The sequence below is a fragment of the Equus caballus genome, chromosome 2, assembly GCF_041296265.1.
Source record: "Equus caballus isolate H_3958 breed thoroughbred chromosome 2, TB-T2T, whole genome shotgun sequence".
In the NCBI taxonomy this organism is placed as follows: Eukaryota; Metazoa; Chordata; class Mammalia; order Perissodactyla; family Equidae; genus Equus; species Equus caballus.
Genome location: NC_091685.1, coordinates 66,165,604 through 66,181,127, shown reverse-complemented (window position 1 = coordinate 66,181,127; position 15,524 = coordinate 66,165,604). Strand labels below are relative to the sequence as shown.

General features: G+C 45.3%; 1 protein-coding gene across 2 annotated transcripts in view; it reads right to left on the bottom strand.

The window, feature by feature from the left end:
• Positions 1–11,273, bottom strand: part of FDFT1 (farnesyl-diphosphate farnesyltransferase 1) — a 35,173-nt gene extending 23,900 nt beyond the window's left edge. The window contains exons 1-3 of one of the 2 annotated variants that reach the window (XM_023636258.2): positions 10,949–11,273; positions 2,099–2,196; positions 1,113–1,296 (exon numbers count right to left, since the gene is read on the bottom strand). In XM_023636258.2, the coding sequence (XP_023492026.1) occupies positions 1,113–1,296; positions 2,099–2,196; positions 10,949–11,047 (381 nt within the window). In that variant the 5' untranslated portion in view covers positions 11,048–11,273. Of the gene's footprint in view, positions 1–1,112; positions 1,297–2,098; positions 2,505–10,948 lie in introns of those variants that run through there. The other variant, XM_001915448.5, reaches the window with a different exon arrangement.
• Positions 11,274–15,524: the final 4,251 nt, after the last annotated feature.

The window sequence follows — 15,524 nt, the reverse complement described above, 5'->3', positions numbered from 1 at the left end:
TAATCTGAGGTACCCCTTTGCTCCGAAGGAGTCTTTCCCAAACCTTCTATTGTAATGGGTGGATTCCTCACCTCCCCATTCAGGAATAAAGATTCATTTCAACAGCAAGAGTCACATAAGGACTCTTCTTTCCCCCAAATTCTGGCAACTGTGTACAAAAAGAAGGGTTTCTTTGCACTAGTAGGGAACATGAGACTTCGCTAAATCAAATCTTTATTTAGAAGATATGGAAGAAACACTTATTTGTGTGATAAGACATGCAAATTCCAGAAAACTAGGACCTAGTCACTTGTGTAACATAAACTTGTGGGATTTTCTAAAGTTCAAGATTTTAATTATAACTCACTTAACTCCAACAGAATGGACCGAATAGCTAATATTTACAGAATACATAGTATGTACCAGGCACCATTCAAGTACTTTATATGTATGGACTTATTTAATCCTCGCAGCTCTAACCTTACAATTGAGAAGTTAAAGCTCTTGTCCAGGATCACACAGCTGTAGGTGGGAGAGGATGACCCCGCTTCTCAGTTCTCGCCCCAGCTGCAGAGCCCGCTCCCTGCCCCACTGCGGAGACCCTCTGTGAGCAGCACGTCCACGCTCCCAGGCTTAGGGGACCCAAGAAGCCAGCAGTGCTAGAGACTTAGGCTGCATTATATAGCAACAGGTTTTGTAAGCTAGCCTGAGAAGCCACCTTTTACAACATCGGAATTTGAATGCATCTTTCCACAGGAAGATTTGGACTTCCAAACATATTGGTAATAAGAATAGGAGCTAACACCATTCCAAGAGCTTTACCTATATTAACTCTTTTAATCCTCAAAACAATACTGTGAGGTAGGTATTATTATTATCTCCATCTTACAGATGAAGAAACTGAGGCACAGACTACGTACCTAAGCACCAGTCAGTAAGTGGGAGAGCTGGGATTCCAACCCAGGCAGTCTGGCTTCAGAGTCTTGGCTACCAGAATTCTTAACCATGACACTATATGATGCTGCCTTCAGACTGCTTATGGCACTGTTCACTACAGGGATGTGGGCCAGCTGACAACAACATCATCAATTATAAACACAACTATATGCAGAAGAGATTTGTAAGGCTGCTACCGTTGGGAAGTCCTCTAGCACTTGTCGATCCTTCTCTTTGCTCTCCATGAAGCGCCAGTCAGGTTCATAAAGGTACGAGTGAAAGTTGTGTAACAGTGGGACCTTTTTCTCTACACTGATGGTCATGTCATCTTCCAGAGTGTCCAGAGCTCGCAGAACCAGATAAAATATGCATACTGCATGGCTGTAAAAAAGGAAGAGCCATTAATATATTTGAACAAACATCCAAAAATATTTATTTTAAAGTAACATGTCATTTATGCCAGGCTATTTTCTAAACCCTCTTCACCCGCTACTCTACAGAACCATGAAAGGATTCCCAAAGCCCACTTAACGAAAATCTTAGTTTTCCTTTCTTAGATGGAAGCAACGAACTTCTATAGTTTATTTATAAAAAACCTACCAGCTGGATGTCACTACGCCTCCCAGAACAAGTTACATTTAACTAACGTAGAACAACTGTACAAAGACCAAGACACCAAATATTTAGACAGAACGAATACTTTGCAGATAAAAAAATAAAAGAAAAAAGACACAATAACCCTCAGGATAAATACTATCATACATAAAGGCAAGTGGTCTAAGTTCACGTATGTAATCTGCACAGAGGCAACTTCAGAAGAATTAACCCAATATACTAGAAATGCAAAAGTAGGTAAGTGAAGCCAAGAAAAATGCACGACCTGCTGCCAGGACTAAAAAAGTTAATAAACACCACCCCACCCCAAGCCCCGCCCTTCCCTGACAGAGCTGGGCCTGCAGGGACACTATTAGATGGCGAGGCGCCAGGAAGGGCATTCTAAAGTAAATACACGGGCGTTCCAACCCGACCATTTCCTTCACTCTGGTGGGACACCTTCTGGCTAAGCCACAAGCACGGAGGCTGCCATGCTAGGGGCCCCGTCAAAAAGTAGCTTCCAACGACTCACAGTCCCCCGGGAAAGCTTTCCTCCCCCAAGTCAAAACGAGCTGCCTCCGCCACTCACCGCATTTCCCCGTCCAGCGCCTGGATCACGGCCGCGAAACTGCGACTAGTCTGATTCAGATACTTGTAGCAAGTCCTCAAGCTGCTGCTGAGCGAGTCCTGCGGGCAGAGCACACAGGCGGAGCTGGCCGACGTGGAGGAGCAGCAGGGGGACCGGGGCCGGCGGCCGGGGGCCGGGGGGGTCCGCAGCCTGCCGCAGACGCCCTCTCCCCGCGGCCAGTCCTTGGAGGGCCAGGCGGCGGGCGGCAAGGGGCACCCGCGCGGGGTGGCGCCCGAGCCCGTGCCCCTGGGCGCCGCCGCGGGACTCAGCACCAAGGTCCGCTTGAAGAGGGACATGGCCTTGGTGCCGCAGGCGGCAGCGGCCATGGGAATCGCCGAGCCAACGCAGGGTTTTTCCTCCATAGACCCGAGCGGAGCTGGGAGGCGCCCACCGAGGGGCGGGGCGGCCTCTCCTTCCACCCCAATAGGCTTGGGGCGGGCCCACCGGGCCACCCGACACGTGGGGGCCGCCGCCCGCCCCGCCCCGCCCCGCCCCGCCCCGTCCCGCCTCGCGGCTCCCAACTCCGCCGCCACCCCGTGCCTCCCTCTGGGTCGTCCTCTTCTCTCCAGAGCCCCCAGGCTGCTAACGGGACCCAGTCCTCTTTTGAGAAGCCTGCTCTTCCTCCCTATGACAGAATCTCTCCTTGACCAGACTGTAGCCTGGCTCCTCGGAATCCTCTACTTCTGTGTCTATCTTTGCATGGGCCAATTTTAGCAAGAACCCTCCTAAATTGGTTTGGCCAGAATCCCCCATCCCCATATCTGATCACCCTCACTATCTGACCCGGTTCCTCACCCCCTACCATCCCATCGCCCTGGCCTCCAGCGGGACCTCCCGTGAGGTCGTTTAACCAGAACCCCTCCCTACCCCAGATATTTCTTTCCTCTTAGTAATTTCCATCCACTGATACCTCCACTCTGTTCCTTGGCTATAAATTCCCACTTTTCCTCGTTGTCTTCGGAATTCAGCCCAGTTCTCTGCTGAAGTCTTTTTCTCCTATTGCAGTCGCTTGTCTGAATAACATGTTTTTACCGCTTTAACTACTGTCCAGCTCTCGTTTTGCTTTAACGCTAGGTAAACCTCTACTATCCTCTGGAAAGCTAGCTATTCTTTTAAGATTTCTTCTCATCTTCCCCCTCCAAATCAATGAGTTGTAACCAGCTACTGAACTCTACTCTTTCCTGAGGAAAACAAGAACTGTTTTTCCAGGGGGAAAAAAGCCATATTTTCAATGCAAGCATATCAGAAAGAATTGTTGACTGTTTTTATGTGGTTTGGTTCTGTTTTATAGAGACTTTATATTTTAGAACAGTTTTAGATTCACAGGAAATTGAGTGGAAAGTACAGAGAGTCCCCATATACTCCTCCCCGACTCTATTTTTAAGAGAGAAACGGGAAACATTTCAAATATCTAACAACAGGGGAGTGGTTAAAATATTTCCCATAGTCACTCTGGAATGTTAAAATCGAGACCTGGACCCTAGTGGGTGGGGTCCAGGTGAATTATGTTCTTTTTACTTGTGTGTATTTCCTATATTTGCTACCACGGATGTATATTACTTTGTCAAAAGAGTACAGTTTTAAAAAAAAAATCACATAATTGTGAGAGTTTGACTTTATTGCCATATTCAATAAAAAAATTATTAGTAAAAATTAATATCAGGCTGGCCCTGTGGCATAGTGATTAAGTTTGCATGCTCTGCTTCAGTGTCCTGGGTCATGGGTTCAGATCCCAGGTGTGGACCTACACACGGCTCATCAAGCCTTGCTGTGGCGGTGTTCCACATACAAAATAGAGGAAGACTGGTACAGATGTTAGCTCAGGGGCAATGATCCTCAAGCAAAAAAATAAAATAATATTTACTGAGCACCATATATTAGTAAAATCACTTAGTACAGTGTCTGGCATATAAAAATACTCAGTGAAGCTTTGATGAATAGAGGAATACATTCATAGTGTATTCAAAAATTATTCACCAACTCCTTCCTTCTCAAAATGTGGAGAGGCAAGACTTCACAGTAAAATCAAAGAAACAGGATAGTGGCCATTTGCTGAGCCCCGCGGCAGCTCCTCACACTCGCTGGTGTTATCAGGCCACAATGGTTCCTCTCACTGGGCTGCCACATGTTTTAATCCTCAGCTACAACTAGTAATGGTTCGGGGGCTGATGTCTAATCATGAGTTTCAATAAATGCAAAGGTGCAGCTGCACTGGTTTTGAAGAGCAACCATCTTAAAGAACGCTACCCTCCTCTCCAAGGTCAGTAAATCACGTCCCTCTCTCCTTCCTCCATCATTCTTTCTCCAGTCACCTATTTGTTTTCAGTACCCCACACTGTAACAATAATTTCCTCAAACTAGCAAGAAGATACAGGAAGGTATAACTATTAAATACACTATGGAAAACACTACTCACTATAAAAATTTCCACTGCTCGATTCCCATGAGCTAGGGGGAACAAAAAGCCAGCCCTCCTGCGCCTGTCCCTGGAGCCTGCCAATGTTTTCCACGGCTGTCTGAGAGTGAGCGCACTCCCCAGAACTCTCCAGCAAGAGAAAACAGGGAGAAAGGGCGTTAAGGCAAGAGCGTGCAGTGGCTGCAAGGACAAGACTGAATTCATCAGACTGGTGCTCCGGCCTCAAGCTGAGACAGTTCCACGGTGAACAGCCACCGAGCCTCCCCACAGCCTTCCACGGAGACGTGAAGTAACACAGGTTCCCTCAGAATTGGGGGGACCCCAAAAACTTGAGAACTGAATTTATGTAACAACCAAATTAATAGCTACCATTTACTGGGCAGCTACTACAGGCCAACCACAGCACAATCATTACCTTTAATCCCTAAAAAGCCCTTTGAGGAAGGTCTTAGAGACCTACAATCCACCTGAAAGCTTCATGAATTCAGAATTTTAGAAAACAGGCAATAAAATGCATATACAGCCCCAGTCATGGTAGAGTAGCACCCCATAATTGACTATTAACACTTCTTCCACAAAACATTGAATATTTATATAAGCGGGATCACTTGAATTCAGGTCAGGTTTGCTGGCCAAATTTTGACTTATGAAAAAACTCTTCGTTTTCAGACCATTTTGGAGTTGGGAAGTCGTGGTTAAGGGATTGTGATCCAGCATCTCTATTGTACAGATGAAGAAACTGTCGCTCGGAGGTTAAGTTACCAAAACTTACTCAGCTAACAGTCAGGATTTAGAAACAGACTTCAGATATTAGTCTAAATAACACGATTTAGACTTGCTAGGAGTCAGATGGGCCTGATCACAAAACACCTGCTTTTTCCATTGTGTGCCCTCTGAGTGATGTCACACAACTTGCAGGTGGCAGTAGGCCCCTAGATTTACTGATATGCTCCTAAAAATTCAGTATAAATCAATTCCACCGAATCCTGAGTTCTTACAGCCAAATCCTTCTGTGATAGAAATAATTAGCCCTCAATACCTAAGGTAAATTTTTTTCCAGCTTTACTTAACTTAAGATGACGTTAAGTGAAGGAAAATATTTCTCCCATGTTTCCTCTAATTAGAAGTACACTCAACTATTTTTCAAAAATGGCTTGGGTGGGGGGGTTAAAAAGGGCTCAGAAAAACTGCAACTAACACCACAAATAATATTGTACTGTATTGTTCATCAATCTCAGAGCTAGAAGAGGGACTAGCCCAAGTCTCACTTTTAAAAACATTCAAAAGATTATACCGTGAAAAGTCTTTCTCCTACCCCCTTACCAAGCCCACCTAGTCTCCTCTCCAGGGGTAACCAACGCTACTATTTTCTCCAATAGTCTCATTTTATAGAGAGAAAAATGAGACTCAGAGAAGCCAAGTCTCTGAACCCAAATCACAACCCGATAAATTGTGTGCCCTGACTTCAGACACGCAGATCCTTTGCCCTGCTATTATTTTTCTTTGTAGTACTTATTTCCACCTGAAATGCTGTATATTTGCTTTTTAAAAATTCTCTCTCTCTTCCTCTAGAATGTAAGCGTTATAAAAGCAAGATGTTCACCTATCTTGTTCACTGTTGTATCTCCAGCACCTGGAACAATAACTGGCATGCAATTGTTGGTCACATATTTGTTAAACGAAGGAAGGGGAAGGAAGGAAGAGAGGAAGAAAGGAAGGAAGGAGGGAAGAAAGGAAGGGAGGGAGGGAGGTTGGTTGGTTAATTGGTTGGAAGGAAGCTAATACATGCAGAATTGGGAAGGGAAGAAAGAAACTAGGAATTGTAGAGTGCCTGTGATGTGCTGGGAGCACATGCGACAGCCTGGGATCTGGTCAGCTGTCTGGGGCTAAAGCCTCTGCTCCTTATCCCAGGTGGCCCCCAAACTGGAAGCATGGAGGTCTTCAGACAAGCCTGGGTTGGCATCCTGGAACCACCACTTGGCAGTTGTGTGACCCTTCAAAAGTGATGTAGTTACTTTATGCCACTATTTCCTAATCTGTAAAACAGCAGCAATAACAGTACTTATCTCTTCAGCGTTGTTGTCAACACTGACTAAGGGTGGTAAGTTACAAAATGGCCACAAAAGTTTGTGGCTTTTTCCATCGGAGATGGGGTCTTTTTCCACCTCTTGAATCTGGGTTCCTCTTATGAGTTTTTGGCTAACAAGACAGTAGCAAATGTGACTCAAGCAGAGGCTTGGAAAGTGCACGCACATGGGGTGTGCATTCTTCCACTTGCCACGTGAAGAGTCTGGGGGCTTGCCTGCTGGATGATGAGATCCATATGGCCCAGTCTGCCCTTGACACTCCAGCCTACAGCCTGCTAACCATCAGACTGTCAAGCCACAAGCTGACTGGCTGGCTGAGCAAGACCAGTAGAAATTGACCACGCTCGTCCAGACCAGAACTCCCCAGCTTTCCCAGAGAATTGTGAACTAAGTAACAGTTGTTATCTTAAGTCACCAAGTTTGATTTTTTTTAATTGTGGTAAAATATACATAAAATTTACCACGTTAACAATTTTTTTTTTGAGGAAGATTAGCCCTGAGCTAACATCTGCTGCCAATCCTCCTCTTTTTGCTGAGGAAGACTGGCCCTGAGCTAACATCCGTGCCCATCTTCCTCTATTTTATATGTGGGACGCCTGCTACAGCATGGTTTACCAAGCGGTGCCATGTATGCACTCGGGATCCGAACCGGCGAACCCCGGGCCGCCAAAGCAGAATGTGCGAACTTAACTGCTGTGCCACCAGGCCGGCCCCCCATGTTAACCATTTTTAAGTGTGCAGTTCAGTAGTGTTAAGTACACTCACAATGTTGTGCAACCAATCTCCAGAACTATGTCACTCAGTTTTGGAGTGGTTTGGTACTCAATGAAAGCTACCTGAGATAAGAGACTTAAAGAGCTTAGCACAGTGCCCGGCAAACATAACAACTTAATAAATGCTATTATTATTATTATTAGATTATGATTAATAGTATCACTATTAATTAGACTACTCTAACTCATAATACAATCTCCTCCTAATCTCACTCACCTGCCAAATTAGTGGTCTAAAACCATACTAGCTGGTTTCATCACGTCCTAGTTCGCCCTTTAACCGCTACCTGCTGTCCTGGCTGCAGCTCTGCTTCTGGACTCACACACTCACTTACTGAACTTTGCACTTGTAGCTCACATGCTTCAGCCCCAGCCAGGCTGGTGTCCTTATCTTTCCACACACTGTGTGTACCTATATGTCTTGGCTCATGCTGGCTTTTTCCACTGAGGATCCTCCCCACTAATCTAAACCTAACCTCTTCAAGGCTGACACCTTACAACGCACTTTTCCTGTGTTTTCTCAACGCACTTTTCCTGTGTTTTCTGAAAACTTTCCACTCCAAAACATTGTTACTTCACTAAAATTTCCGGAAAACAAAATGTACTTCAGAGTACTTGGCACTTCCCAGGTGATCTTACTTTTGTACACCTGTTCTCCATGGGCCTGTGAACGTGTTTACGGCAGGCCTTTTCCACTCTGTGTTCATCACACACAAGTGTGACCAACTTTTAGCCCAATCTGGACAATCCTGTGCTTAACGTGTCTCTGTGGTCCACCTCAATGATGAGCAGATGGTGGGGTCAAGAGTGAGTTCTGGAGTCGGACTGCCAAGGTCAAAGACAGGCTCCGCCACTGAATAGTTGTTGGACCTCTGGCAATTAATGAATCCCTCTGGGCCTCTGTTTCTTCACGTATAAAACAGGAAAAATAATAGTAGCTTCCTCATGGGGTTACTGGAAGGTTTAAATAATAGATGTAAGGAAGTGTTGAAAATAGTGCTGGGCACATAGTAAACCTCAATGAATGTTAGCCATTATGGTGACACCCTTTATGTAAAAGGGAAGGATCCAGGTGTAAAAAGTCTTTCGGCAGGGCATCCAGGTGGAGGAATAGGTCCTGAACAAGTGCCACTGGGGATCTGGACTGAGCACAATTTAAGCCCACGGCATGAGGAGACTGCCTAAAAAAGTCAATGAACACTGATGGGGGGGCGGGGGTGAGATGGGGAAAAGGATTTTAGTTGTATCTGGACATTTCTTAAGAAAAAAAAAAATGAAGCAAATATAGCAAAACTTTAAATTTAATCTTAGAAATAGACACAAAATGATTTGTTACAGTATTTTCAGTATTTTTCTATTTTCTTGAAATACTTTATAATTAAAGAAATACAGCATCCATAAGAAAGGAATTTAAAGTTCTGAAATGACCAGACCCCACCTGAAGTACTGTTCAATTTTGGACACGAGACTTTAAAGGGAGAGAGCCCAGGTTGGTAAATAATCTGGAAAGAGTGAAATATAACGAATAACTAAAGGAAAAGCACAGAACGTTTGGCTCAGATATAAGTATTCTTAGAAAGAATATGAGAGTTCTCGCAAAATACTTCAAGTGCTGTGTTACAAAACAAGGATTATATTCTAGCTCCAGAGGGAGAAGAAAGAGTGTAAGTTCAGCTCATTACATGGTAACACTTCCTAAAAACCAGAACTACCTGGAAATGGAGGGGGCAGTCTCCAGAGGTATTGAATTACCTGTCACAGGAGGTGTTCAGGAGACTGAACAAAAAGCATTGTAAAGCAGTGACTATATATCTGTTTTAGGCCCCAGATCCCTTGACAAATCTGATAACAGTGGAAACCATTCTCCTCCCCCCAAAACACACAAATGTATAATAATCTAAATATTTGCAAGAATTTCAGGAAAGCTCTAGGTGAGAACTCTCAGTAAGAATCTCTAATTAAACAAATATCTACTGAGCGAGGAACAGGAGCAATGTAAAGCTGTTTTTCCTTCAGGCATCCCTGAGATTAATCCCTTATCTCAGCCAGAAATGATTTTTCCCTTCTGTGAATTTCCTTATGGCATTTATTATATTCTGCCCTATTTACTTAAGTTTATCTTGTTTAAAAAGCCAGAGGTTTTTTTGAGAGCAGTGCACCCAACTGTTGTTCATTAATTCACTAAAGGTACATCCAATAAGATTCCTATTTTCAAATAACTTAAAATCCAGAATCAAATATAGAACCTTAAATCTGAAAGGGACTCTGGAAATGTAAAACCAATTCACAAATAACCACAATACAAGGCTATGGGACTGACATAAGCTTGAGACAATGGTTCATAGGAAACATGAAAAGGCATCTCCTTATAGTGCCTTCCTAAATTTTCTACAAACAGTCTTATAACGTTTTATTGACCTGACAAGATGGTGAGCTCTCTGAGTGTCTTATTTGTTTATACTGCCATGCTGCCATGCTGCAGCCAGTATAATGCCGAGCACCAAATAAAGGTCTGTGGAACGGTCAAGAGAGGTGGCTCTCATTTAAGCTAGACACTGAAGGATGAGAAGGATTCCGAATTATGAGACAAAGGGAAATTTTTTTTCTGATGGAAAATTAAAGTGTTTTAATAAAGGATACCAAATTAAGAGTACATTTAAACAAAGAACAGTTTTGATTGTGATATTTCCCTTGGGGAAAAAAATTTTAAACTTTTGATATAATCCACTAATTGGGCTCAATGTGTCTATTCATTCAATAATAACTTAAAAGTAATTTTCTTGTTGTTATACCTTTGTAAGCATTCATTTAGCAAAGGGTACAGGAATGAGGCAGATAAAATATAAACAAAACTAGGTCTGGCCTTCAAGCAGCCAACAATATAGTTGATGGACAGACATAGAGATAACTAGTAAGAACCTGGAAGAGTAGATATGTGTTATAAAAACTGAAGGAGCAGCGAGGAAGGAGACTGATCAGACTGCAGGAAAGTGCAAGAAGCATATGGAGGAGGTGGTGTAACCGAAAACTGGAAGGATAAGTAAGGCTTCATTCCAGAAAAGGTATTCAAGTGACAATATCTGCATAGTTCATTATACTTACAAAATTCTCTCAAGTCCTCGCCCACTTAATCTACCCATATAACCTCATTTTGTAACCCATGTATTAGGAGCAGATAAACGTCAATGTTCACGGACATAACGAAATGTGAAGCAAAACTATCTGAAAACCAATGCCTTGAAGGAGCAGAAACATTTTAAGCAGCAAGACAACTTGGGGCAGGGTGGGGAGCGAGGAAGAGAGGCCTGCCGAGGGGATCTAGTCCAGCAGGGCCCGCCGTTGGGTTAAGGAGAGCGGAACCAGGCAGGGCGGAAGGGGCCACCTGATGGGGCGGAAATCTACGCCCCGAGGGAAGGAGGGAGCTTGAGGCTGGCCGCATCCCTCGCCCTCGATTGTGGGGCCAGTCGGCCAGACCCGCAGGCCGGCTGCCCGCAGCCTCCCCACCCCGGCTGGGATGCAAGGATGCTCGGCCCACCTGGTCCATTTTGGGTATCACCTTCCGCCGGCCCCCCATCTGGAAGCGCAGCAGGTTGTAGAACTCCTCGGGGTGCCCCAAGCACTTCACGAACTCCATCCTGGCGGCGGCAGCGGGCTGTCGGACCTCCGGCTCACCTCGCAGACACCTATAGCCGGCACCCGCCAACCCACGGCAGGATTAGGCGAAGTAGGCACGGTGGGCGGGGCGGGGCGGGAGCAGAGGCGGGCCCAGCGCGGCGGCGCCACGCCCACTTCCCGCCCACCCAAACGGCCCTCCGGCTCCTGCGCCGCTTCCCCGAGGCGCGTGGGGTGGACTGAGGGGCGCTGATTGGCCAGAGCTGCTCGCACCAGGAGCACGCCGACCAATCGGTGGCGGGATGAGGCTGGCGTGACGACCACACCCTAGAAGCTAATTGGAAGGTGAGAAAGAGGCAGGCGAGTGGGATTGGTGCTCCTAATGGGGGCGGGCTTTTGTTTTCTTCCGCTTGCCCTGCGCCAGTCCAGAGGTGCAAACCCAGCCCTCCCGGAGCCGGTACTGTGAGAGCTAAGCAGGCGAGAGTCTGCTAGGATTTTGTCGATAAGCCGTCCGCGTGTTTAGCTTTGTCTGTCCTGCCAGCTGGGTTAGCTCTTCGGTGACGCGCTCCGCTTGGAACCGCGTCCCGCGTGAAGCCGCCGAATATTTAAAAGGCTGGTGGGCCCACCACTACGCTGGGTCTTTAGAGCTAACACAGGAAACAAAGCTTGGCAGTCATCCGCCACACCCACCGCACAGTACCTTTTACCTGCCTCCCACATGCAGCCCCGCGGAACACCTGGGACCGGCCCCAGCAGTTCACTTCGCCCTGGGCAGTGTCAGTCACTCCTGAAGTTTCAACTGCCCTCTTTAACGTGTTTATTTTAGATCCCGCTTAGTCCCAAGAAATGATTTGAAGCGTTTCTACGACCTTCACAAGGGTGATGTGGAAATTTATATCTCCATCCTAGATCTCTCACAAGCTCTACAAACTACTTGGTACCGAGGGCCCCCACCGCTCAGCCAGAGATCCTTCTAAAATTTAAGTCAGATCAGATCCCCGCCTAAATTCCTGCAATGTCCCTCGATTTCACTCAGTAAAAGACAAAGCTCCTACAAAGGTCTACAAAGCTCTGCTTCATTAGCCCTCCACCCCATTACGTCTGACCTCCCCTCTTCCAGGCTCTTTCTCTCTGGCCTTAGGGCCTTTTGTCTAGCTGTTCACTAACTTCTTCCTGCAATATTTTCCCCCTAGATATCCAGTTGGCTAACTCCTTCGCCTCCTTCAAAACTGTGCTGAAGTCTCATCTTCTCATTTAGGCCCACCCTGGTCACCCTATTTTATACTGCAGCCTGCCCCACCACCACCACTACTGATCCCCATGTTGCTTTAATTTTTCCCATAGTATTTATCACAGTCTTATATAATACATAATTCACTTATGATGTTTAGCTTTGTTTCCCCTTGCTGGAATGTAAGCTCAAAGATGACAGGTCTTTGTTTTGTTCACTAACACTCCCCCAAGCATCTACAGTAGTGCCTGGCACATGCTAGGCACACAATGAATATTTACTGAATCGAGCACTATCTAGAACACCCCGTTGTTGATGTCCCCCTAACGGTGCAAACTTAACATGTCCATAACTGAAATCTCTCTCCCATTGAACCTGTTTGTCCTATGAATGGCATTAACAGTCTCCCAATTGCCTAACTATAAAATCCAGAAGTGATCCCTAACTCCTCCTCTCTCTCCCTATACCCACCACTTCAAAATCATTCATCAAATCCTATAGAGTCCAATAATTATTCCCCAATCCTATGGAGTCCAAGAAACAAACGTCTCTCATATAATCTCTCCTCTCTCCTCCATCTTGGTTTAAGTCTCATCTTCTCTCTCAAACTACTTTGAGGCCAACTTCCCATCTCTCTCCATCAGTCTCCATGGGGCAGCTAATTTATCTGAAACACACATTTGATTATGTTGGTATCTTGCCTACAATCCTTCAATTTTAAATTCCTCAAAGGAAATGCCTTTCAAGATAAAATCAAGGATTCTGGCAGAGCATAAAAACTCCCTCATCATTTGGCACCTATATTCCCTTTTTTGGATTTTAGCCTCCTATCCAGTCACTCCCCTACTTTCAAATCCTGATCCAGCTCTGACAGCACTTCCAGGTCCCAAACAGGCCACCGAACTTCACGCCTCAGGTTGCGCCTGAATAATTCACCAGCCTGGAATGCCATGCCTTGCTCTTCACCTTGCTATCCACCAGGCCTTCTCTACAGCTCAGGCGGAATCCCCTTCTACAGGAATCCTTTTCTGAAGCTCCCTGGCCTCTCCTTTATCTGTTCTTTGGATTCAACAAACATCCAGTACACAACAGTGTGGCAGACTCTGAAGCTAACAAAGACAAATGAGATGAGGTTTTCCACCCCAAAGAGCTTCCAGTCCAGAACCAGAGACAGACATGTTTGACGTGATGGTGCTATTTATTAGAAACACAGTTGGAGCCTAATCCAGCTCTTCTACTCTGACCTAGATGCCCAACCGAAGGCTGCATGTACAAATGGACAATGGTCAGACCGTAAAGAATAACAGAACTATGACCCACAACCTATGCAACAATTGGCTTAAAATGGTCAGAACTTGATAAATAACTTTTCTATTTTTTGCCCCCACTTTCAACTCAGAACCAACCACAGAAAGCCAAATATGCTCCCCAAACCAATTACATAAGACACCTGGCTTCTAGTTAGCCTGGTGCCAGCTTCCCTGTCCAGCCTCCTCCAACCACAGCACACTTGACCACTCTTACTATAAAGCTTTCCCACTCCCCTGTGTACTTCTGAGTCTCTGCCAAATGCAAATGATGGTGGCTCATGCCCTTGCTATAGCAAGCTCTGAATAAAGAGCCTCATTTGTTCGTTCTTATTTTGTGGTCTTTATTTCCACAATCCTCAGTCCTTCAATCAAGTTCAGTGGTTCCTCTCATTCTGAACTATGTCGTAACTATCTCTTGTCTGACTCTCCACCTCACCATGAACCCCTTAAGGTCAAGAGACCATGGCTAAACATAACACCTGACCCGGTGCCTGCCACATAACAAGTCTCCACTACTTTTTGTTGAGTAACAATGCTTGAAATCGGGACTATACTGGAACTTTTAGAAGACAGATGGCAGTCACTTATCCTCTCCACCCTCACATGGCACTTTTTCCATAACCTACTGAAACACTTTGACACTTTTGTAACAAGCCAGCCTCATCCTATTAGTGTAGGGGTTTTCTTCTCTTGTTTATCCTTGTACTCCCAAACCTAGCACTCAGGAGGCATTTCAGAAATATTTATTTAATTACTAGGGCCGCTGAAACCTAACAATAAACTCCAAGTTTTTCACAGCATTAGTTATCACGAAACTCCAGGTCATGAGATAAATACATCTTTCCTGTAGAATCTGTTGAGTACAAATATCTCACTTCTCCTTACTTCTAAGTGAAACCTGGAGTCACCCTCTATGTACCCCATTCTCATCTGCAGTCTCAAGCAAAAGCCTCTCCTTACATCCAACAGGCACATGGACAACAGGAGTCATTCTCTCTGTTCAACTTCCCACTTCTGCTGTTTCTGTACCACCTCTACCTCTTCTCTAACTCTCCTTCACTCCAATTAGGCTATCTATCCCTTCCCTTCCTCCTTTCAGATCTTGAAACTTTCTGCTGAAGAGCCTGGGAGAGGGGCGTGGTTTCTGTTAGCTGTCCACATTTCCGCTGCCCCATTTCTCCCATGCAGAACCAAGTCCATGTAGTTCTGACAGCACCCACAACGACCTTACAACTCAGCTGCTAGGTGCTATTATTTCCCCATTCTGCAGACTGTAGGTAAGTCACTGAAGTCAGAGGAATTATACGCAAGTCTCCTCCTAAGAGGACAGAGTAGGCATGTGGATTTTTCTTCCACATTTTGCTCTATAAACTTTCGTATTGCTTGAATCTTTTGATGTCTGTAATTTTAAAAATAACTTTAAAATAACAAAATAAGGAGTCTCCTTTGGATTCTTGGCCTTCCACTAGTCTTACCCTGACAACCTTCAACTGTGGGCTAATCTAGCATCCATTTCCTTTTTTTTGTTTTTGATCCTAAACTACTAGACACTGCTGGACAAAGTCGGGAAATGAAGCAACTACCCTAGATCTTCAGTGTGGCTCTAAATTCCCATAATTGTTACAAACCTGCCCATTCTTCCTTTGCACCTCAAAAAACCTCACCTTTGGCAAATTTTCTCTGGATCTGTTTTTTTCTTCCCATCCTAGCCCAGTCATCGTTAAGTGCTGGCACTTGTGTGCTCTCTCCCTCCTGGTTTTTTCCCTCAACTAATCACACAGAAATCCACACATATATCCATCTGTTAATAAATAATGCTCCTCCCTGACTTTCTCTTCCTCATTTCCTTCAAGGCCAACCTTCCTGAAGAGCAGGCTACTCTCATCATTGCCACTTCCTCGGCTCTCAAACAGTTCTCAGCCCCTTTAGGTTGGCCACCACTCTGCACAAATCTCTCT